This window comes from Excalfactoria chinensis, chromosome Z (genome assembly GCF_039878825.1).
Source record: "Excalfactoria chinensis isolate bCotChi1 chromosome Z, bCotChi1.hap2, whole genome shotgun sequence".
In the NCBI taxonomy this organism is placed as follows: Eukaryota; Metazoa; Chordata; class Aves; order Galliformes; family Phasianidae; genus Excalfactoria; species Excalfactoria chinensis.
The window spans coordinates 58,845,789-58,869,840 of NC_092857.1; the positions used below are offsets into that span (position 1 = coordinate 58,845,789).

Here is a 24,052-nt window from a genome sequence, read left to right on the forward strand (position 1 = left end):
ACTGCACAACAAATCGACTCAGGGCCTTAAAAAGAAAGACAAAAATAAATAAATAAATAAATAAAAGCATTCTTATGTTTACCATGCTGCACAACCCTGGGTAAAATAACCAATTAAAAATACTCTCATGGCATTTTTATTTATTTTTTAATTATTATTATTATTATTATTATTATTATTTAATGCCTGGATTCCTGCAACAATTTGAAAGATGAGAAGGTTCATATTTTGGGGAAAAAGGCAGACAAGAATGGCTCGGTGTGTGTGCACAATCTCAGTCTGAGCCTCTTCATGACAAAAGCATCTCCTGTTCTGGAAAGGAGAGGCTGTGCTCTTTTTGGTGACACAATGAGAGGCTGGTTTCCCAGACTCTTGCACCTCACTTTGACTGTAAAAATGCATTAACATTCAGATGATATGATTCAAAAACAGTGCGTTTACCCTGTCCCCCTATTCTCTACTTAGTCACACATGCACAAAACAATGATCAATAACGTGAGCTTTGTAAGACTTTTTTTTTGTTGTTTTTTGTTTTTGTTTTTTTTTGGTGGTTTTTTTTTTTTTTTTTTCTCTCTAAACACAGCTTACTGAATCCCAGTAAAATATTTAACACAGCAGAGTAAATATCAACAGTGACATTCAACACAACGTGGCCATGGCTTATGGTTGTAACCAGAAGCTCTTTGGCATGACCTCTTAGGAGTAAAATAATAAACCTAGAAACATCCTGCATTAAGTTACAGGAGAGTAACTCCAAAGGAGAATAAACTATCATTTTAGGAGACGCAATGCTGTTGCTGAGTTCTGGAAATGGAAGCAGTGATATTATGCAGCATACATTGAAGGGAGGGGAAAAAAAAAGTTAAACTCTACAGGTAATTTGCAGAACAATTTTCTATCTGAACAACCCTTGCTTTAAAAGTAATGCTTATATTACACCTTTTTTTTTTTTTTTTTTTCTTTTTTTTTTTTTTTTTCTTTTTTTTTTTTTTTCCTACTGTCTGTTTCAGAAGTTGCAAGAGCAGGAATAATAGCGTGAGTACGTGGTCACCTCCCCACAGCAGGGATGGAGGAAGGCTGGGAAGGGCTGCTGCCTCACGCTGACACGGCACAGCTCCATCACGCCAGGGACCAGCAACTGAGCAGGCCCACGGCAAGGGGATGAATGGCAGTGCCCTGGAGCTTGCTTACAGCCTTGGAGCTTTCCTTGCTAATGTGCTAAAAGAGCTCGTGTCCAGTATTTTGCAGAACAGAGGAGAAAATTTAAAAAATGTATTAATACCTGATTGACCGTATGTTATGACAAACAATTACGAGGACGTTGTGTAAGACTCCTCATCAGAGTGCCTGCTTGCCTTCCCTCTGCTAGTCCCACGGATAAAAAAAGCAAAAAGGGATCCATCTGAAGAGAGAAATGAATCACAAGTCCAAACAACTTAATGCGTAATCTTTAGGCTACTGTTTTAAGATCGCAGATTGTCATCAAAGTCTGGAAATTATGCAAATAAAACTAGCTACATTTAGAGGTCTGCACAAGCAAAGACTTCCCGACCTAAATAGTAATTGCGTCTCGGAAACGGCAGTCCTTTCTTCTGCGATGCAAGGGTGCTACCTACAGGTGTGAGAGGAGAATGGCATCCAGGGGAGAAAGCTAAAAGAATCCCTACTTATATGAAAAAAATAGTGGCATTATCTCTAAATTAAATCCTTCTTCATTTTCAGCTAAAGAAAACACGTTCTACTGAAACTTCTTTAGTTTTGTACAACCAAAGATTTTCAGTAAACCCAATTTAATCCTAAGTCTAATGGTGCTGCTTATATTTTTCTATCAATATTTAAATAATTTCTACTGCAGGTATTATTATTATTACTTTTTAATCCTCAAAAGTTATACAAAATTGAAAACCCTTCTGAAACACATTTCAAACACATATGTTTGACAATCAATTTTGGCTGTAACTATCCTAAAATCAGGGCTCAGGGCTTGTTCTCACAAATGCATTGGGTCGCTTGATAGTATTTGTAATGTACTGAATATACTACTGCTACACATCTCTTGTAAATCAATGCTCCATTCAGTACAGTGCAACTGCATCAAGAATTAATTACAATAGTCTAAATAAAAGTCTAAATAAAATATTTCCAATATTTTTAACATAATGAAGAGATGCATGGGAAACTTCATTAATCTAAGTGCATGCTTTTTCTTTCCTGCTTCTTTTACATGCTCTCATTCCATACATAGGTCAAATGAAGCAAATACCTTAAAACAGAGATGCAGATTTACTCCTGGCACAGCACTACTGGTAGGAATCAAAATTAAGGATATACATTTAATGGTATAGCTTTTTAAATTTTCAGGACAGGAGCCCAGCAATGTGTGCCATACTCTGCAGACACCACTGCTGCACTCATCTAATTGATCAACAGTAGTAGCAGCAGCGTTGTTGTACAATCACGATCAGCTGAGATTCCAGCAAGCCATGCAATTCAAAAGTACGTCCTGGTTTTTAATAAATCATCACATCCTTTCTGCCTCTCTTTCTTCCCTTCGTCCCTCCCTCCCACCCCTGTTCCCCCCTCCACACACATTTGGGGGACCCACATGGTAAAAAAACAGTTAAGAAAATGCATTTTATAATACATAATAAAGCAACAACCGAGGACGTTTTTCCTTCTAGATATAGAATCCAGCACTTCTGTGTTTACAGTCTGTATTTTTATACTGACAGTGACCAAAGAACATCACTAAGTCAGAAGTAGGATCGGATTTCTTTTAATATCGCTGCAACACTATGAAAGGGGTTATTTTAAAATGATGTGGATTTTCCACCCATTTTTCCAAATCCTGAATACTTTTCTGGGACCAAACAGCAAGATAGTTTCTACTGTCTTAAATACTTTCAGCATTCAAAACGGATCATCTGAAGAGCTGAAAAACTGCTCTGTTCTACAGTTCCAGTTGAACAGAACATCTAAAGAATGCCTTTGAAACAGTTAGGATTCATTATTAAGCAGTCACACCTTGGTAAGAAAATGTATTAGATAAAAAAGAAACTTATAATATAAGCTTTCACTGAAAACAATCAAACAAAGGAACACAGTGTCAGAGAAGAAAACAACTGTGCTGGTCTGAGCTAAAGTATGATATATACAGCATTGATCAGCTGTACACGGCACCATTCTGTGACTCGATGATCCTATTCTTTGGCAGCTAAAATGCAACTTAGGAAAAAAAAAATACTGATCCTGCTTGTTACTGATTTGGAGTTCAAAACATTTTGCAAAATACTCAATTACTGATGATTTTCAGATAAAAGCCTGAGGAGAGCTTTACCAAAAAGTATCAGCTACTGTTTCTTCATTTGAATAAATTGGGAAAACATTGCTTATGTTATTCAAGTGACATTATATATGTATATTAAAATAATTACATCACAATTAAATGAGTACTATTCTATTTCAATTAAGAGGGTAATCCTGAATCATTTTTTTTAATAGAAATGTCTCAGTATGATTAAACTGTTCAGAGAACACTTTAATGAACGTTGAAGACAGAACTACATAAGCTGTAATAGTATATTTATAACAAATTTGCTCTGAAATTAATATTTAATTTATTTAAAAATACTTTATGCCTCCTATATAGTTATCAGTAAATTATTTTAAGTTGCCTTTCCCACTGATTGAACATATTCATATTTTATTCTGTTCTCCCAATTTTTAATTGCTTCAAAAAGCTCTATGAGCACAGTTAGTGATAATACTCATAGTCTGCAGGAGAAAAATTAATAAAGGGAAAAGTTCCTACTAGTTGTCTCATTAGGCTAACTAAATTTTGTATCATAAGCCCATATATTTTTGTTAATTACTTTTCTGGGGCACACTACTGTATCAAAACAGGTAATGTCATTTTTGTTGCCCCCCTATAACTTTACACAAAAATCTGTGCCTTATTTCTTCATTCAATTTTTTTAATTCACACCCAATATTATATTTGTCAAAAAAAAATGGAGGTGATGCATGACTGAAACACCATTCTCCATCCTCCCATCTCTGTTTCATGGCTAAAGAAAAGCAATGGCTTTTTGATCATAGCAAAAATATTTCTGAAAAGGAAAAATCAAAACGAATCATCTACATCTAAATAACACTCTTAATTTTGCTGCAAACATGTGCCATGTATGTCCTTCTAACTTCTAAAGCTTAACCTCCATAATGCAAATCATAATAGTCTTCTAATGCAAAGTAACTCTGGTTAAGCACTTATATATGGCTTCAGTAATTAATTAGTGCCCTAACATTCATTTTTTCTTCATACTGCAATATTACAGAGCACAAATTTTCCACCAGGAAAACTGCTATTTTTTTTTTTTATTACTATTATTATTTTTTACAAAGTTCTTCAGAACACCAACCAAAACTTAAAATATAAAATGAAAACATTTCCTTTATGAAAGATCAATGACCTTTGATATCATTCACTATTTAGAAACCCATGATAGAATAGATAACAAACATATGACTCACAAATTATCAATTATGAAAAATAATCTGGGGTAGGATGCTACAGTAATGCAAAAAGATGGATTACTTGTCATAAACCAATAAAGCTTTTGTTTGTGAATCCAATATCTCATTTCTTTCCTTTGTGTTGGAAAACTTAAAATGATTTTTAAACTGCATTAACTTAAAAAAAAGCAACTATCATAAAGGTGAACATTGAAAACGCCCCCAGAAACAATCTGTCATTTTTTAACCAACGTATATTTTATTTTCAACAATCAGTTCTAAACATCAAAAGCCAGCAGAGACTAGATCCATCACAGAGCAACCAGGTAGTCCTGTACTTCAGGGTTGTATGGGGGGTGCTGGTTCAAACATCCAAGTCTTACAGTGGTCTTGCAAAAGTGCCGTATTTGTCTCTGCCAGGCAGACAACAGAATTTAATTAGTTTGTAACTACATTTTAGAGCACAGGCAGTTTGTTTTGAGGCACTCCTCCTGCATTAAAATTCTTCAGCTTTTGGGGTTTGCATTGCTCCCTGTATCTTGGAGGAGCAGGAAAGGAAACACTAGCTTTTTTTAACAGGAAAAGTTAGAGAAAAAGGGGGTGTCCAGGGAAAACAAAATAAATATCAGCCTGAGAGTACAACAGTGCCTTGTCATCGAATGTCGTGGGGCTACCTGTGACAAATCCTGACTGGGGATACAGCAGAGAATTCGTTCTTGGACTGGCAAATTACAGGACTGCTCAAAACAGAAAATAAACCAAGAAGAGCTTTATCTCCACCCAGAAATCACAAACTCCCTGCACAGCCTGCTCAGCCCTTTGCTTCCTCTGAAAACTGTAAAGCCAGCGTGTGGCACAACATCAAGAAAAAAAATACCAGCAGGAATTAGGAATAACCAATATGACTCGAAGTTCCAGTTTAATTTGTAACCATCCTCTCACAATTCGCTTTGCCTGTTGCAGAATTTATAGCTGGCTAACTTCAGTCTGGTCAAGTCACGACATCTGATTTTAAACACAGTCACCTAGAGTTCCTAACTGTTTTGCACCGTGAGAAATAGTTGAATGGTTTAATTAAAATAATTTAATTTAAAATACGCATATTAGAGATTCTAAGCAAAGGAGCAGAAGGGCGAGTGCAGTGATCCGGAGGCAATGAAGCATACTAACCAGAGATTCCCAGGTTCAGATCCCGGGATCAGACATTCACTGCCTGCTCTCAGCCTGGGTTGGAAGTGTGCCTGGAGGTGGCTTTCCCTGCTTTTGGGAGAACTGAGGAGCTGGTTTGTATGTCGGGGGGGATTAACTGCATTGTCACTCACTAATGACAGCTGCCAGCTGATTAGAAACCACATTAAGTTCTTAACTTTAACTTTGCTAATCAGTAAGATCAAGCTCCTACAACTGGATTGATTTTTTTTTTCTATTAAAAAAAAATAAAAGGGGGAAAAAGAGAAAAAGAATGTGAAACAAACAGTTTGCACATTTGACACTTAATCAAGATGTAAAGCATTGAGTGAGTGCACAAGCATGAAAGTAATGCTGCTGGAATAAAACACTCTGGTTGGTGTGCAACAGCTTCACTAGCATCGTTTGGAAGAGTTGAGTGTTCCTTAGGACAGAGGCTTAAAGCAATTAATAGCATTGCTTCCTACCAAAGATTGATCATCAGGAATCAACCAATAAAACAGAAATTCTATCTAAGCACTGTGACATGATATTTCCAAGGAAGCAGAACTCGAGAATAAGAATGCTCTGCTGCCTTTACTGAGAGAAAGGGGAAAATAACAGGTCTTGCAACACAAAATAAACACAACCCCCTCCCACACCTGACAACTTGAGTAGTCTAATCTTCAGTCATTCACCAAGAAGGTTGGTCAAGGCAAAGTAAGTGCCTTCAATTTCAGGAATTTGCAACTTTGCCAAATTCATCTCATAAACAGAAGCCTTGTTTTTTCAGTTGTGCTTTTAAAGTAAGACCAAACCTGTCTAATGTGGAGGTTGCCATGAAATTTTCTCCTTTATAACCCACAGCCCCGAGGAGGCTGCTTTTGGAAATATAAGGGTTACACATCCCTTTCATGACTTTAACAAACCCCTACTTCTGCCTTGCATTCTATACCATGTAGATCCTGTTTGCACCCATTCAGTACTAAATTACAGATAAAGTTACAGCAAATTTGTTTTCTCAGAAAAGCAGTGAGGCCTAATATCCCTAGAGTATCAACAGCCTTGTCTTTCATTCAGAAGTGGAGAGGGCATAATTTTCTCCCGGACACAAACGATTCCTGCAGTGACAATGGGCCCGTTCTTGCAGCACTGAATGGGACACAGCTCAGCTTGCGGGTGCTCAGGTAGCGCAGCGGGAGGGCACCCGGGTAGATAACTTCAGGGGGCTGCAGCTCTCAACGCATCGATGGCTTCCAGAACTGTATCTTGTTCATAGCGACGTAACCCAGATGCCCCATAAAACTGGGCGCAGCTGGGGACAAAGCAGCAACGTCTGGAAAGGTTAAAGGACTGACCCGCACCAAGACTGGTTCCTGTATATGAAAAGAATGCCTACATACTGGTGACCTGCTGGTGTACTTGTTTTCCAAATGCTTTAGATTTCCTAATGCTTTAGACTGTGGCAGATAAATAATTTTTAATGTTTCACTAGCAAATAATAACATCTAACAAAAAAACCCTACACTACTCAGATTGCAAGCTGTAATGCTAAGAATGCAGTGATATAATACAAAAACAAAGCTCAAACAAGCTCAAAAGAGATTTCATTAGTTGCCTGATCTTTAAGATCCATTCCCCCAAAATATTTATGTTTACTTGTTACAAAGTTATGATACTCTTCCTAAAATATGAAAATTGAGCACATTTAGGCAACAGGCGTTGGATGTTCTTAATATAGCCTTGTGCTGTTAATCATTATCTTGGGAAAATTAAATTGTGTTTTATATACTAATACTGTGACATTTTTATTAACTCATAATCCTTCTGCTAACAGTGGTGCTTTTAGCAAGTAATAATTAAGATGGTGGCAAATATTAAGAATATCTGCCTTTAACTCCTTCAGTCATGCTAAAGGAATACAGTATCTGCTAGCGTTAGTGGTTTGTAAAGGAAAAGGCCAAAAAGAATGTTGTGTACCGAACAAATACAACCACCCTTTCTCCATTTTCTTAAAACTTTAATAGTAATTAAAAGTAGTCTTTACAGTCCTGATTGCCTATCTTCAAAGGAGTCCAATGCTTTTGATCATTAAGAATACATTTTTCCTGGAAACTGAAGAATTTAGCATAAGAAAATAGACTTCCAAATGTATACACCTGTGCCATCTGGTCTACAATAAAGAAGAGATTTTCCCTCTGCCTTAAAAATGAGCATCAGAAAGAAATAGACCTCATGAGAGGCAGAGAAAGAACAGAAATATTACACAAGCTGACTTTATTAAGATGAGAATAGTTCAGGAAAAAAAAGCGTTTCAAACCAAACAGACACCACACATTCATATATTCAAAGAACAAGAAATAAAAGTAAACAGCAAAATCTCCTGCATTACTACTGCCCTGGCTACTATTAAAGCAGAGATTTACCTTCAGCTTAATATGTTTCTCTCTCAAGTTATATTTAGCAGAGACATACTTAGGGTAAAGAATTACAGATATGCATTAATATTAGCTTGAGTTGCTTTTTTTTTTTTTTTTTTTTTTTTTTTAAATCATAGCTTTCCCAGGCATTCAGTGCCACTTCCTGTAACAATGAATGCAAAATATATATTCAGTATATCAAACTAGAATTAATTTTACTCCTTTTTGAACACAATTCTTTGCTAGCTTTCTGTTTTTTCTTTAATGGGGTTAGGAAGTGTCTGTCTGTATTCATTAATGAGCAGTGGCTACTTGCAGAGGCTACTCAATTAGAATTGGAATACAGGCTCATGTAATCACAGTTACTATATGGCTGTGGAAAGAAAACCATGTCTCCTATTCACTTGGTGCTGTACACTAATTGCCCAAGAAGTTCCCATTGCAAGATACCAGTTTTAACAGATAACTTTGCAGTGCTAGAAATAGCTGTGAGAGTAGTAGTGAATGTCAAATAAACACACTAGATTATGACAACTATTTTTCCTTTTGCAGATCAGTGGTTTCTTTTTATTATTTAGTTATCTACCTATTTATTTATTTATTTATTTACTTATTTTCAGGCCATGGGTAGGGTTGCCACCCATTTCAGGAAATACTCATGTCTGGCCTCCACCTCACAACCCTCCAGTTGTGACAAACTAACCAATACCTCATCACTCCAAAGTAAACCCTTAAAATCTGTATCTTTCCAATTTTGAACTACGAATACTGCATGGGACCATGTCAAAGGCCTTGCAGAATCAACACTAGAGATACAGTAATTCTGCTGATACTCCTCGTGAAAATGTAAGAACTCCAGTGACCTGACATGCAGCTGTAAGCCTACCGAGTATCTATTGCAATCGTTTGGTCTAGAGCTGTTCATCTTTCCACCCTCCCCCTCCTTTTTCTTTTTTCCTCTACAATAACACTTCTAAGAACAAATTTAGCTATGTCTAATGAGTAAAAGTGTTAATGTGTACTGACGAACAAAGAAAAATGACCAGTAAATCCAAAATAAATAATGCTCTCGCTATGTCTCTTTGTTCAGTGCAAAATTATTTGGGGATATAAGCATCTATTGTTTTTCTTTTGAAAATTAAGTTATACCAAAAAAGCATCTATGATGTTTATAGGCTTTTTACATCAAAGTCAACCGGAATTCTGCTTTCCTGCAGAAGATAAGTCACTTATGCATGAAATGATGAAAATTTAACATTGCCCTCAAAGTCCAAAAGTGCTTTATTTACTTAAGAACTAGCTGGGTAATAATTTTTTCTCACAATGATACTTAACTGAAAGTTTCTTTAGGGAAATTTCGTCTACTCATTGCTGGAACCAGTATAAAAAGCTAACAGGCTAGTCAGGCCATAACTAACACCCAACCCTTTACCAACTGCAAGGCTGCTAACCAGCCTTGCTAACCAGGACTGTCTTCCCAACTTTGCAACCATTAGACTGGCCTTAAATTAAGTAATTTAAGCAAATATTATGCCTGGACTTCAAGCTGCTCAGGCTCACAAGTCAGTGCTTCAGTCTTGAGCTAGCACCCAGAAGGGAGTGAAAAACCACGCATAAAGGCATTCCAGAGAGGCACTGAGATAAAGACTTTCTCCAAAGCTGGGATTTAATATTAGCTCTTCAGGTACAGAGAACACCTGCATAGAAACAAAGCTTAACCTGAGTAAACTGTAAATAATGTGCTACACACCATATGCCCAATTGATAAGAATAATGAAAAAAATCTAAGCTTAAATATTCTTCTGATACACCATGTTCCAGTGGTTTGCCCACTTGAAATTTCAAGGTCTACTCTGTACACAGACACACACTGCCCAAAGCAAAGGGCATTGTCTAGAACTACTGCTTTTATCCATACTACTGCTTTTATCCATTCTACTGAAATTTCTCTAAGTGAGAAAACAAGGAGTTTTTCCATGTTTGTCATAACTGTCCAGGTGTTTCATAGGACTTTCCTACACATATTGTAAAGGAGTTCAAGCAAAAATGAGGCTTCTTGGATGGGAAGGACATCTTACAGTGAGGAGGAAGGCAGAGTGGCTGGAAGAAAGGGAACAGCGGAAGAACGTGTCACTTTCAGCAGGAGAAGAGGTAGGAGGTGCTGAGCAGCATCACCTTGAGACATCAACCTTCAGGCCTGAAACATGGAGGTTGTGGAAATAGTGGCTCTCAGGCCACTTCTGTCATTTCAGTCTCTCACTGTCCGCAGGGGAACAGATCAATCATTCACCCTCCATGCCAGTTCTGGATACCACATGTCACATGTACCTATCAACTCCGTCGTTCTACTAACAAATGGGAAATATGCAACAACACTCTTTTGTCAAAATGTAGGATAAAGCTGCAAGTAGCAGACTGTCCCATTTTAGGAATATGCTGTAAAGCCTCCTGGGTAATTTTTACAATTGTATATTTCTTTTGAGGCTTTATTTACAACACCAATTACAGTTAGTCATTCAGCAGGTGCAGCACTAGCAGAAGCAAGGGTTTTTTTGTTTTTTTTTTTTGTTTGTTTGTTTGTTTTTTCTGATTAATGGTCTTTATTTCATTTTTTTTGCACAGATTTCAGTTTCTGCAATCAAAATCAAAATTACAAAATTGCATGCTAAACAATGAAAGAGGGACAAACATTTTAATTATGTATATTTGAAACACTATGAAGTGTTTTCTCTCCAGTAAAACTGAGCACACTGAAAATATTTTACTTGCTCTTGATTCTTCTGCCCAAAGACAGATGTTTGTACCTAACATCCACATGTTTACTAAACAAAGGAGCTTCAGCTCCCCTTAAGGAAGAAACTGGTAGCTCCATTTTTGAACAAGCTGTTTTTCTATCCCTACTGCACGCTGTTTTCAGAAGCTTTCAAAACAGTGCTTTTCTGTTTCCCTCATTTGGACTACTCTTGCTTCATCATATCTAGTTTCTGCTTTTTTTTTTTTTTTTTTTTTCTTTTTTTTTTTTTTCTTTTTTTATTTTTTTATTTTTTTTTCTTTGTGCTACACTGAAACCATTCATAAAGTATTAGATTGCATTATTTTAATTTTTGCAAGATCCAGTCAAGCTGACATTGACCACAGTTCTGTGGAGCTCCTATTTGGTCATGCAGCCAGGCAGTGATATGCAACCATCCTGCAACTCACTCTTCCAGTAACACACACAGCTGGAGCCTCAGGGGATGTCTACAAGCTACTCTTTACAGGAGAGCCTCCCAAGCCATACATGTTTGTTACCTCACTTGTCTTCAGCAGTTAACAAAATCCCAGACTAGCTGAGGTTGGCAGGACCTCTGGGTCCATCTGGCCAAACTCCTCCACCAGCAGAGACACCTGGAGAGGGGTGCTCAGCACCATGTCCAGGTGTTTTGTGGAGAGTTTCTGGGTCCCTGTGCAAGGTCCATCAACCACTGGTACAATGACCATTATTTACATTATTTTCATATACATAGCATTAAGATAAAGTTATAATTTCCAAATCCATCTGTAAAAAAAATATACTAGATTCTTTTTTTTTCCCAATATTGTCTATATACCTTTTACAGCACATCACTAGCACTGTATTGATATCCATAATTTCTTATTTAACATTAATTTTAGCAAATTTGTGCACTCAATTCCTCCTCTTTTTTGATTTTCCATATTCAAAAACTGTCCTAGTTGGTCATAAAAGCAACATCACTTCAAGGTATTGCTGTATGGAATTATTCTAGACCCAAGATTACAAATCATATGATTTGGCTAGCTAGTTTTCTGCTCACTTTGTTGCCTTGAGAAGAAACTGAGGCACGATTAAAAAACTTTTTGGATAACAGCTAAATGTGAGATAGGAACCCCTTTTCTTAATTTCCATAATTTATTTATCTCATTCTGGTGAATCAAGCTTTAGCAGCATTTTAAAAGCTTTGACAAGCAAATAGTTTACAGTATAGTTGCCAGTCTTCTAAGCACCGATACAAGTAAAATAAGTGAGAAGAATACTCCAGTAGTTAAGGCAGTGTCCAGTAGGGATACTGCCTTCATCTGCCATGTGCTCCCTGTCTTAGAAACAGTAAAGGCTCCTCACCTGAACTGCGTATGCAAAATGACGGAAGTGCCTCTACACAATACAAAGGAAATTTTGAGATGAAACCCTTAAAGACTATGCAGAACTCAGAATGGAAGCTAGATATGCACCTATAACAGACATTCAGATGAAACAAACACTTGGGTGTTCAATTAAAATAACTAAAGGTAGAGACAATATCATTTATGTTATTCTGGGGTGGCTATCCCAGTCACTGGGAAGATGACCACAGATGTGAAACAGACCCACAGACGGAAATTTGCCCTCCTGGAACAGCACCAGGATGGCATGCAGCATGCATGATGCTGTCTACAATGGCACCAAGTCTACACTCACACAATTAATCACACTACCAAACTGGTTCAGCAAATATGAATTCACTGTTTGAAGGGAGTAAAATGAAAGTAAACATTAAAAAGAAATACTACAGGAAATTATTAAACATATAAACATTCCCAGTCCTTCCATGCATCAGACTTGCAAGCACACAATGTGCCAAACACATCACACCTCAGAAGTTATCACAGTGCTGGAGAAGGCATGGATTTAGGATTTTCCACATCAGATAGTTTTAAAAACTATCTTAACAGCACTTTATCCAATTTCAAATTCTAGGCAACAGGTGGAAAAGAGAACCCAACAATCCAATGAACCAATCCAATGAACCATTGAGGCCCTGGAATGTGTTCAGAGGAGGGCTATGAAGCTGGTGAGGGGTCTGGAGCACAGGCCTTATGAGGAGCGGCTGAGGGAACTGGGATTGTTCAGTCTGGAGAAGAGGAGGCTCAGGGGAGACCTTATGGCTCTCTATAACTTCCTGAAGGGAGGTTGTGGTGAGCTGGGGGTTGACCTTTTCTCTCATGTAGACAGTGATAGAACTAGAGGGAATGGTTTCAAGCTGCGACAGGGGAGATTCAGGCTGGACATTAGGAAGTATTTCTTCTCAGAAAGGGTAGTCAGGCATTGGAATGTACTGCCCAGGGAGGTGGTAGAGTCACCAACCATGGGAGTGTTCAAGAAACGTTTGGATGTTGTGTTGAGGAATATGATTTAGCTGGGAAGTATTGGTAATGGTTGGACTAGATGATCTTCTAGGTCTTTTCCAACCTGAAAAATTCTGTGATTCTGTGATTCATTTCACCAGGTTTAGTAAAAAAAAAAACAGTTTGACAGTGTTTATATGTTAGATTCTCAAAAAATGGTATTCACAAAAACAAAAGCTTGTTGAAAGTTATTAAATATATCTCTTTTTTTTTCATAAAATTACAGTGTTTTTTTAAAATGTTTAATAATTAAGCACATTTTTACTCCTAATGGTATCATTAATTTTGTTTGTTTTTTTTTCCTTCAGGTTTTAGTGAAATTCACTTCTGAAATACATGATAGTGAGTATTTTCCTGTTCAATAGGAAAAAGCCACTCAAGTTGACAAAATTATCTTACAGTCTCATTTCCTGCCAGTTCTTTTCACTTTTGTTTTCTTCTTCATTTCCATTAATTAGTATGACACCACCACAACTAAGTGGTGCATGTGCAAGAGAACTAACACTTAATCAAAGGCTAGTGACTAGTATGTCATTTCTGCACAAGAATTGTGTAACATTAGAAGACAAAGAGAAGGTGAGTTAGACCTGACAAATGACTCAGATGCAGGGTGCATCATTTTATCAATATTTCAGAGCTTAAGAAAGGAAACACTTTCTGTGTTCCTGTATACACATGTATAGAAAGATTCTGAGGAATAAGAATGTGCTCACAGAAAACTTTAATTTGATAAGTCTATGTGTGATCAAGTGAGGATACTCTGCTTCCAAAATGGAAAGGAAACAAGTTTATTTTATGAGTAACAGTTATATGTTCAAGCAGGCAATTAAAGTGCTTTACGGAGGCCATTTTGGGACACCAAATAGTTTGAAGATTTAATATTCACCCATATTTCATATTCAATATTCATCTAAGTAAAATATGTATCCCCTTTTAGCTACTCAGTTATGAATTGTACTTTAAAGGCAAGGGGACATTTTTGATAATGCACATCTTAAACTTTTCATTAAACTACCAAATTTAAATTCTACCTTTTTGTGCACTCTGACATTTTTGTCTGGCATTTTCATTAATTTTGCGACATACATAAATGTAGCTGAAATGTTAACTGATCAATACTTTGTCTCTCTCATGTAGCACTAGAGCGAAGCTCCCCAAGGACCACACAGCAGTACAGAAATTAAATGTGTAAAATATCAAATGCTAATGTTAAACACAGCAGCACTTACTGTATAACGACTGAAAAGGCTAAAAGAATTCCAAATGGACAGATGGTAGCACAAATTATCTACAATCACATTTAAAGATTAAAGTTTGTCCCATAAAATAATTCATTGACTCATGTTGAAGTGTGTCCTTTTACTGATAGCTCAGTTGTCCAATTATTTTTGTGCTCATTACGGTGAGAAATGACAGTACTGGAAAAAGAGTACACACTTTTTTCCCCCTACGTTGCACCCACTGACATCTGCAAGAACACAAATGTCTGCCCAAGAAACTGACGGAAATTAGGCCCAATTTAGTAGACATTTCTGTGCCCACAGTAGATTAATCTAAAGAAAGAAAAAACAATTTTTGTATATTCTATTACTATTCTTGTGCCTCAAGCATAGTGTATTAATTATTGAGTACAAAAATAAACTTCCAAATTCATCTAGAAATTTATTTTAAGGTGAAGTTATGGCAAGGGCTCTCTGCAAGTATTCTGTTCTTTTCTTATGTATTTAGGTGCTTCAGAAGTGTTAAGTGCAAACTGGTAACGCGCTCTTTTATTTAACAGGAATCAAAGAAGGAGGATAGAATATAAAATCTGGTAGCTGAAACACAAAGTCACATAACCATACTCAGATCAACCTATATCTCATAAGCTTTATGCAAATATATTTGAGTATTTGAATAAAAAATAAGTCCATGGCAGTAGTATGTCACAATGATTTCAGCAACAAAAATTAAAAAATTACATCTAGATAGCAATTATTCTTCTCCTGTGTATTACTGAGGTACAAGGGGAAAAAAAAAAAAAAAAAAAAAAAAAAAGCCATTCAGGCAAAATCCCCAGTGAGAAGTAAAAAGAAAACAAAAAATTGTCTGAGATGGGAAATGCACAATCTAGAATATTGAAAACTTCTCACTCTCTATACTTCTAGGTACAGAATGTGAAACACCAGTTATTGAGCTGGTAGGTTTGGATAGCTTTGAGAAAGAATGAGCAAGGAATAACATGATAGAAAATTCATAAAGCACTTCCTCTTTAGAAAAGGCTTCCACTAATTTAAAATTTTGAGTAATAAAAGTTCTGTAGTGTAAGTAATCAGCATTCAGCACTTTTCAGTCTTTTCTAATAACATCGTCACAATCCAAGAGGAATGACTTCAAAAAAACAACCGGTGAACTCTTCAGCGTGCAGATAGCATAAAGCAGATAACTGCAATTTATAACAGAGTCATACTGATCAAGGCTTTCCAAGGGTAATCCTGCTTTCCAGGGCTTTTATTAATCATAATTAACCCATTATACTTAAGAAAACTGAGCTAGTCAAACAGTGCTTCTTCATATATTGTCTTCTGTAAGAAAGGCCCCATTGGAAAGCAAAGAGATGGATCAATGTGTGAAGAACGAGTATCTGTAACTGGAAAATCTGAGGTCTGAAAAGTCAACCTTCACATATTTCGCTTGTGAAATGGCTCTAAGTTTGTACTGGGATATCAACTATCAGCCCGTGTCTTCAAATTCAAGAAGGAAGAAACAGCTAATTTAAAAGTTTACTTCTAGTCCATTATTTGTTGGACTTCAGGGCTGGAAACTTGCAAAATGGCCTATTTCTCATCACCTTTCTGGAACTGACATTTCACTGAGACATGCTCTAACCTCTGGGAAGCAACTTCAAGAGGAGACACAATGTGTTTAATAGTGAAGAGAAGCAAATGATACATAAAAGTACAACTTTTTAATAGAATCTAATGAATTCCAGTTTAATCTGTGTGCAAGCACAATTCAGGATCACATGTGCAAGTGAACCACTCCCAAGACAAATTTTGAGATTCTTCATTGACCAGTGATAGCTATGAATCTCCAGAAAATAACTAAGTTAAAACTTTACAATCTCAATGAAAGTTCACGTAGACCTGACAATAAAAAAAATGCTGTGGATATTTTGTTCTACAGCAGGATGATGAGATCCTTGGACAGGATAACATCAGACTGAGAAGCAGAGATCAAGCCTTTGGATGCAGAACTACATACATCTATACTCACACTACTTGTGCAGACAGAATATATCCAGAACTACCACACAGCAAAATAAGCACTAAAAGATAACTGAAAAGACTCAAGCTTTTATGCCTGTATGATAAGGAAGACGTTGCTATTGCAACACTCTAAAACTACAGTAATAAAATAACAGCTCTCCCCATGAAATCTGGTGGATTTCCATCTATGACACTGAATGCATTCTGTGATTGGAAACCAGCATGATTTAAGAGCAACACAGCTTTTTCCCTGGCCACAGCAGTGCACCAAGGGAAAGAAACAGTTTCATTGGACAAAGAGGACAGAATGTCATTCCATTTTCTTTTCTTCAGTAAACATCAGGTAGGTATTCCACATGCATATTAATCTGTGAAAAGCTAAATATGTATAGCTCAGTAGCTGTATTAAGTTGGATCACATTTTTTTTATTTGCATGCATATATATATATATTTAGAAGACTACATTTTTTGCGTGACATTACACAATTACTTCTTAAGAATGTGAATGAAAATGATTTGTGATATTCTCTTAATTTCAAATAAAACTTCAAGTGAAACAATAAATCAGATATCTCCACATGAGCACTGCATCATCTCTCAGTCTACAGTGTAAATACGCAGTGGTGATTAATAGCAATATAAAGAAGATCATACCAAAAAAGCAGCAAGACTTCTTGGGGGTGAATCCCAGTCAAAGCAACTGTTAATGTAGTAGGCGGCATTTATGAGCACCATGACACAACGCTTCATGCGAATGAAGTTTCTTAATAGCAACTATTAAAAAGATGAAAGAACAAAAATATTTCAAAATCCCATAAGCTTCATAATAGGTTCATCCTTATAATATTCTCACTGTCACTTTGGGCAAAGTTTAAAAAGAAACCTGCATGGTAAGCTGTCTAACTCACACGAAGAGAATACTTAGAGACACTTGGAAGAGAGATTTTTAGATAAGTGTGTAAACTTTTATTTGTTGAATTTATTTCTAACTGATATACAGATTATTCTCTACACTTCCATAGTTCAGTGGCAACTTCAGATTTTAAAGAAGCCACTTGATAAACATCATGAACAATTTTGTTTTCAGCATACCAGAGTTTTATCGAGCAGGTGTCCCTATTCTTACGTATTCAGAAAATTCTTATCTTTCTTAATAAAAAGATACTGTAGGATGCTAGCCTGAAACCATGCAAAATTAATTCTCTAAGATCAAATGTTTCTTTAACATACAATTTTTCTCCTTCATAACAAATTCTCATCATCACCATGCGTATTTGATTGTTTTATGGAAGTAAGTGCACCTACACAAAAATGAAATATAGCAGGTTTACATTTTAATTCAGATCACCCTTAAGTCTACTAAAATGGCACAACATTTGATCACATAAATGTACACAGACAAGTTATTCATTTAATTTCTGTGTTGAATAGCACAGAAAATGCTGGGTAGACATACTCTTTTCCAGAACTTTTGAATCTTTTGTAATGCTATCACATTACTGACATATAAAGATTTTTTTTTTTTTTCCATCTGGATGTTACTGTGAACAGACACGCCATGTAAGTTAAAGAAACAGAACAAAACAAAGCCTAAATAACAGTCAGATACTTTAAGTGGATTCCTCCTGCAATCTGCAGAAACCATGATGCCATTTTTTCCTATGAAAATGGGCAGAAGAATGAATTTTGAATAAATTTCTTCCTGTTTCTTCACTGACGTAACAGTGAAAAATGCAGATTTAGTAATGTCTTTACCCAAAAGAGTAAAGAAAGAAATATTCTGCCTTTTGAATAATGTTAAAGAAATACACTGAATAGCTGATGTGCAATTCATCCAGCAGACCACACAAATTATGCTCAGTTCTGCAAGTTTTCTTCAAAATAAAAATCAGTTCCAAGACTTCTGTCTTTGTTAATGAACAAAATATTCTACTGCTGTAATTCAACCAAAAGCTCTGTTCTCCCATATAAAATATACCATTCATGTCATAAGAAAAAGCTTAAACGAAAGTAGTTCAGATACAGAAAAAGGTCAGATGTGTGTTTAAATAATGTTTAACAACTATTAAAACTAACAGTGGAAAGAGTATCTAGGAAAAAAAGAAACAAGGTCCACATGTTTCTTAACCAGAGCTCAAAAAGTTATAATGAGTTTTAGTTTGCCTTCAACTGGGATTCAAACCTTATATCATGAATTTGCTTAAAGTTTGGGACAAGAATGCTTAATTCCTCTCTCCCACGTAAAAAAATGGAAGTCTTTCAAGTCAAGGTTAGCAGCAAAAATTTATGCAAGACTTAGCTTACATGCACCTGCACTATAATCTGATATGTGTGGAACCTGATGTTTTGAACTGTGTTCTTATTCACTTATTTCACGGAAATTAAGTTGCAGTTTATAAAGAAGAGATACAATAAAACCACGTATTTTGTTTCTGCCTCATTCTACCTATCATATTCTTTTGTAAACAGGTAATGAAAATGTTATTCTTTACCCTCAGCAGTGCGATACCAGATATTTAGATGTGCACACTTGATATTAAGGCTTTTGGATAGGATTAGTGTTTCCTTACTCTTTACCTGTTTAGACAGTCTGTTTTCCTCTTCAATGTACTTCTGTTCTTTGGGCATTAAGGTTCGTATGCTGGCTTTCACCTACACATTAAAATGTATGTCAATATTTCAAGCTTACTCGTTCCTAACTAAAAGCACATGCTCCGATTTGCAAAAATTAGGAAGTTTCAAAGTCACAGCTGCCAAGCCCAGGACACACAGGTGCACGCAGAGGCAGGGGCTGCTGCTTCGTGCATTAGCAGCAATAGTAACAGCAGCAGCAACAACAAAAAGAGTGGGTGTGCCAGGCAGTGGCAGAAGAGTATTCTGTGGTATACATCAAGGTTTAGAGAAAATGAGGAATGACAGAAATTCTCTACAAATCAGGAACAAAAGTTTTCATGAAACTGAACTCTTTAGCAGTACAAAAAAGCCAAAGTTAAGACTTACAGCATTAAAAATCACATCTATTTCAAGATAGATGACCCCCTTTGTTGGCCCTGTCAGCTGCTTGTTTTTCAAGACGTAGGCTTTCTGTTCACCATTTTGAATCTGCAGGAAAAGGACATGACAGCCGTCTGTCTCGCGGTCTCCGCTGAATACCCCCCCCTGGTGACCCCTGACCCCCAGCTGCTGAAACTGACAGAGAACCCAAAACAACTGTGGCAAGTCTGACAAGTACCTGTTCATTACCAGGACCGAGTCTGTCAGGAAAAATTAACTATCATGGGATTCAACATGGCCGTGAATGGAGTATGTTAAAATTTTAGTGTTCTTATTACAGACCTTGGTTGAGAAATGACAGACATGGAGCTGCAAATTTTTCCCCTCTATTTTTTTTTTTCCCCCTTCTCCTTCCTTCAGCAAGAAAAATACGTAGCAGTGTGTCAGGTGAATGAAACTTACAGATAGCAGTGGTATCGCAACTTTGCCTAGAAAGTCAGCACTCCGATCGCGATCCTCGTCATAAACTGTCACTTCAAGCACCGAGTGGATGTCTTTAATATTGCTACAGAAGAAAAAGCAGAGATGGAGGAGACAATTCACCTACACCAGCAGTTACCAAGGACAAAAGTGCAAAAGGGTAGCAAAGCCAGAAGCCCTTGTACTTTGTCAGGTCACAGGCAGAGAGCAAAATTCAAGTGAATTAGGCATCCCTCTGTACAACCCAAGTGCTCTCAAGGAGCTGCAGCAATTGTGTGCACTGCAGGGCTTTGACAGAAGTTTTCTGAAGGATGTTGCTTTAAATTTCCTACCTGGTTCTAACACTGCACGAGCTGCAAAGGGAGCCAGCATGTAGCAGTGCTGGGGATTTACCGTGGCAGGCAGCAGACCAAGAGCCTTACAGCCACATTGAAACACTGATATTTTTGCTGTAATTCCTATTGTGAATACTGCGCAGTCTGCAGGTTCTTAAGTGAAAACAATCATCAGATACACTAGCACATCCTTGTACAGAGAATGAGCACTTTAATTTTAGAATCCTTGCTTAATTACAAACATAGAGCAGTCATTACAACAAATTAGGAAAAAGCAATGAGAAGCAATGTGTTTTTCAGCTAGTTCTCTTCCTTGCCTGCAAGCTATTAAGCACTCCACTAACACACACAACAAACATCACAGAAAAAAGGCAGACTCTCAAGTGAAAAAATCACACTCCTTATTAAGAGAAAAGATACCAAAACTGTTTGAGAGAAGTCATCTTTGAATAAACTGATGATTCAGGAAACAGGAATTCACGGACAGCAATTCAACTTTACTAAAATACATACCTCTGGACAAACTGCACCAGTACTCCAAAATCAAATGACAAATTTGAGAATAACTAATAAACATGTAAGATAGGTAAAAACTTTCTTTTAAGGTCATCTAGAGTTTTTCCATTTGTTTCCTGACTAGTCTTTTGTCCTCTATAAATCAGGCAGCTCCTTACATAGAGAACACTGTCAAGCAGCGCAGACTGATTAGTTACTAGTTCTATAAATAGACAAAAATAAATTAATGAAGAATTTAGCATGTTTATACATATGTAAATGAGAACTGTATTAATAAGATAATGAGAAGTACAACTATTGTAAGATTTTTTTCTTTTGTTCAGAGTTCATTCCTGAGAGTCAACTGCAAGCAAGGCAAGGAAAGCTGTGGCTGTCAAGAATACAAACAACAAACAGAGGAAACAAATACAAAGACTAAAGTTAAACCATGCTTTGAGATCAAGGACAAAACACAACACTTTCACTTATGATAAAGTTAGATAATTGTACACAAAGCCAAAGCCTCTATTGGTTTTGCAGTGGATTACTAGAAGATTTCAGCAGCAGAGGAACCTGCAGCTGATCCGTTTTTCTGCTCAGTGATGTCACACTGCAGTTCGACAGAGAGAAACTGGGAGAAAAATAAGGCAACAGAGCAAGAAAAATGACAGGGATATTTTGGTGGTATTTTTCCTACTTTATCAAAAACTTTTAGTGTCTTCAAATTAACAAAGGGAAAAAATAATTACTGTTTTACTTCCCAATAAACTAAACACTTAAGACTGCATTTTGCCCAGTAGCCGCATTCTACTATTATGATGCTAAAACACATTGTGAGAAATGCAGTTGGCAAATGGAAATAACAAGTGGAGTTCATAGAAAAATACAAAGACCTTAAGTCAGAAAAGTATGAATGCATTTAAAAGACATCCTTTTTCATAGTTTTCTAGTGTTTACTAAAATTGCAACATTTTACCAGAGATAACAAAATCTTTTCTTTCTCACAAAAGTCTTCAGAATCAAAATCACTCTGGTTCTTTGAATTTCCACTAAAGACTGCAGGAATGTTTAGCATCCATATTGCTTTTTTTTATTATTATTATTTGTATTTATTTATTTATTTTTTAACTTTTAAAATTGTACCTTTTTATATTTTAAAAGTATGAAAGATTATGTTTTTTTCATGTTTTTAATTCTTAGTCAAGTATTCACCTGCTTACTTCAGAAACAGCCGTATGTCATCAGACATACTTTCACTTGAATCGGCAGTAAGTATCTTTGATATGCTATATATATATCTACTTATTTATACTTTCTCTTCAAAAAAAGAAAGAAAGAGGAAAAAAAAAAACACGAATGAAACACAAAATAAAAAGAATCAATCCCTTACAAAACCCAAACACCTACAATGTGAAGATCTTGTTCCATTCTGGGTTGAGGTTCTTGTAGACGGTATGAGTCAGCAGTCTGTCATTGTTCAGTTCAACTACACAAAATGGGTCACTTTTACCTATTAAGAGACAATTTGGAACAAATTTCATGAATTAAGAAAACTCACTGTGAGCAACTTTAAAATCAAGATTATTTGTTTTTTTAAGCTACTCAATAATTAATTCAGGTAAGTCTTACAATGATGTAGAATATAATACAGGCAATAACAGAGTGTTCATCCCCGTAATCTACTAACATTTTTCACTAAAACAACATCTTTTTGTGAAGGCAAAGGGCAAGAGGAATAAAAAGAGAGAAATGAAAAAATTGCCATACTGCTTTTTCTGATCAAAAACAACATGTTCTCCAATGATGCCAAGCACCCTTCTGAGACAGCTAAGACAACTTTAATCATGCCAAACCCACGTTGACTGGAATGATAACATAATTAGAGGATTTTGATATGTTGGAAGTTTATTATCCCATACTACTTGTAATAACATAGCATCTATGATACTTATCCAAAGATTACTATGCCCCACCTGTTTCATGCTGTACAAATCTTTTCCCCCAAATCAAAAAGCCTTAAAGACAGTCCTACATAAAAGCCTAACACCTGAGAAAATAAGCAAGTACTATTAAGCAATGAGACAATATCAGCTGGAATGGTGGGCTGTAGTCTCAGCACAGCAGACGCTCAAATGTGGTTGATATTTTCGTATACATTAATGCACAATGAAGTAGCTTTGCATATATTTACAAGAAGGTCCCTCAGCATGAAAGCCAACACATGAGAAAGTGTGAAGATGCTGCTTTGAAAATTTAATACACAAATAATGGAAACAACATCCTTGCCTGAGTATAGAAGTTGTTGGTTTGTCTTCTTTTTAATATAAGGGAAAAGAACGGGAAAGGAAATGTGTGTGGGGAATACCTCCAAAACGTGTGTCAACTTAGAGTCAATTACTTACAGAAAGTTGTACTCAACTACTACCAGTCAAATAGACAGGAAGAAAAACCACTCTGACTAGAAGTAGAGGAAGATGTAGAAGTCACACTAAGCTTTTTTCTTAGATATTCTCAACACTGGGGTTTGTATTTGGAAAGGAAAAGAAAGCAGTTTGACATCTGAATTACAACAAGCAACAGTTTACCTGTGTAAAAAGGGAGTTCTCCAAAAAGGGAAGAAGCAAAAGAAAAAAAAAAATTTCAAGGGCACCCCTGAAATTTCCTGGAAGGAAGGGTAAGAATGCATAGATCTGAGGAACAGCTATGATGGAAGGAGCAATCATGAAAACATGAGGAGTCGTGGTGTGAAGACAGATGCAGTAAGGAGCCATTAAAGAGAATAAATCACAGTGTGAAGTAAAATTTTAAATTATGGCAGCAATGACGATAACTGTAAATGCTGGCCAAGACAGAGGGATGCTCTTTCTCTTACTCTGATTTCATCCACTAGCTGACAGGAACAATCTGATGTACACTGTTTTATTATTAAACCAATTAGCAAAATGAAACTATGAGTTTCATTCACAACCAGGTATGCTACCAGCAAATTTGAACACTGTATCATGCTTCTAGCCCGACTGACTTCTGTAGCTGACATCTGCCCTCAACACAGAATACAAGTGTACATATTATTTTTATTTAAGGCCACAAAGCTGGGAAATATATTGCTGCACCCAGAATTCAAAAGCTTTTTTCTGTTGGAAATTAAGAACTGAATTGCACATCAAATAGTGGGTTGCTCTTGTCTCTGGACTTTATCTGGGAGGCAGAGCTGAAAAGGTATTGAGTGTTGGCATT

At 36.4% G+C, this 24,052-nt stretch overlaps 1 protein-coding gene across 5 annotated transcripts in view; it reads right to left on the reverse strand.

Annotated features, from left to right (window-relative positions):
- Positions 1–24,052, reverse strand: part of MCTP1 (multiple C2 and transmembrane domain containing 1) — a 246,706-nt gene that overhangs the window by 78,299 nt on the left and 144,355 nt on the right. For all 5 annotated transcript variants that reach the window (XM_072359050.1, XM_072359049.1, XM_072359052.1 and 2 more), the window contains 5 exons: positions 22,223–22,325; positions 19,968–20,070; positions 19,512–19,613; positions 19,089–19,163; positions 17,166–17,285 (listed from right to left, as the gene is read on the reverse strand). In XM_072359050.1, the coding sequence (XP_072215151.1) occupies positions 17,166–17,285; positions 19,089–19,163; positions 19,512–19,613; positions 19,968–20,070; positions 22,223–22,325 (503 nt within the window). The remainder of the gene's footprint in view (positions 1–17,165; positions 17,286–19,088; positions 19,164–19,511; positions 19,614–19,967; positions 20,071–22,222; positions 22,326–24,052) is intronic.